The sequence below is a fragment of the Geospiza fortis genome, unplaced genomic scaffold, assembly GCF_000277835.1.
Source record: "Geospiza fortis unplaced genomic scaffold, GeoFor_1.0 scaffold23, whole genome shotgun sequence".
Taxonomy (NCBI): Eukaryota; Metazoa; Chordata; class Aves; order Passeriformes; family Thraupidae; genus Geospiza; species Geospiza fortis.
This window is the reverse complement of record NW_005054303.1, coordinates 16,060,435-16,061,477: the sequence shown is the minus strand read 5'-3', so window position 1 is coordinate 16,061,477 and position 1,043 is coordinate 16,060,435. Positions and strand designations below refer to the sequence as shown.

Here is a 1,043-nt window from a genome sequence, read left to right as displayed (position 1 = left end):
GCTGGGAGAGCCTGGCAGCTGAACTGGGCTGTGCTGGGCCGGCCTGAGGGTCTGAACTGGGCTGTGCTGGGCCAGCCTGAGGGTCTGAACTGGGCTGTGCTGGGAGAGCTTGGGAGCTGAACTGGGCTGTGCTGGGCCGGCCTGAGGGTCTGAACTGGGCTGTGCTGGGAGAGCCTGGGAGCTGAACTGGGCTGTGCTGGGCTGGCCTGAAGGACTGAACTGGGACAGTGTGCGGGGCTGAACTGGGCCGTGCTGGGAGAGCTGAGCTGGGCAGTGTGGGGCTGGCTCCCCTCATTGTCACCAGCGTGGCCATGGAGGAGCCACTCCAGCCCATCTGTGCTTCCCTCCAGAGGCTCCAGCCCAGGACCTGTCCCTGGATTGCCCGTGAAGAACCACACGGTCACATCAGCACTGCGCTGTACATGGAGAAGTGGAAGAGAGTCCTGGACACAGTGATGCAGTGCTGTTTGTGACAAACATGTATTTTTGTACCCCCACAGGCAGTGGTGCAGTATTTGTTGTCTCAGGGCTGGGCAGTGGGGAGAATGAACCCTAACCCTTCTTCTCCAGCTGCAGGCTCTGGACACATTGGACATAGGACACAATGGGATATATAAATAAAGGGATTTATTTCTGTACAGGGATGTATTTCTGCAAAGGGCTGGGGAGGAGGGGCTCAAGAGCTGCTCTGCTCGAAGAAACCCAGTGACAGCGGCTGAATGTGAGCCCAGGCGTGCCAAGGTGGGCAAGAGGCCAAAGGCACCTGGCCTGGACCAGGAATAGTGTGGCAGCAGGGCCAGGACAGCGGCTGTCCCCCTGTGCTGGCACTGCCGAGGCACCTCCAGTTGTGGGATTGGCTCTGGGCCCCTCACTTTAAAAGGGACATGGAGGGGCTGGAGCATGTCCAGGGCAGGGAATGGAGCTGGGAAGGGGCTGGAGAATCCCTGAGGAGCTGGGAAGGGGCTGGAGAATCCCTGAGGAGCTGGGAAGGGGCTGGAGAATCCCTGAGGAGCTGGGAAGGGGCTGGAGAATCCCTGAGGAGC

General features: G+C 60.3%; 1 protein-coding gene across 1 annotated transcript in view; it reads left to right on the top strand.

Annotated features, from left to right (window-relative positions):
• Positions 1-556, top strand: part of TOGARAM1 (TOG array regulator of axonemal microtubules 1) — a 31,588-nt gene extending 31,032 nt beyond the window's left edge. The window contains 1 exon segment of the mRNA XM_031066221.1: positions 501-556. Within this exon segment, the coding sequence (XP_030922081.1) occupies positions 501-556 (56 nt within the window).
• Positions 557-1,043: the final 487 nt, after the last annotated feature.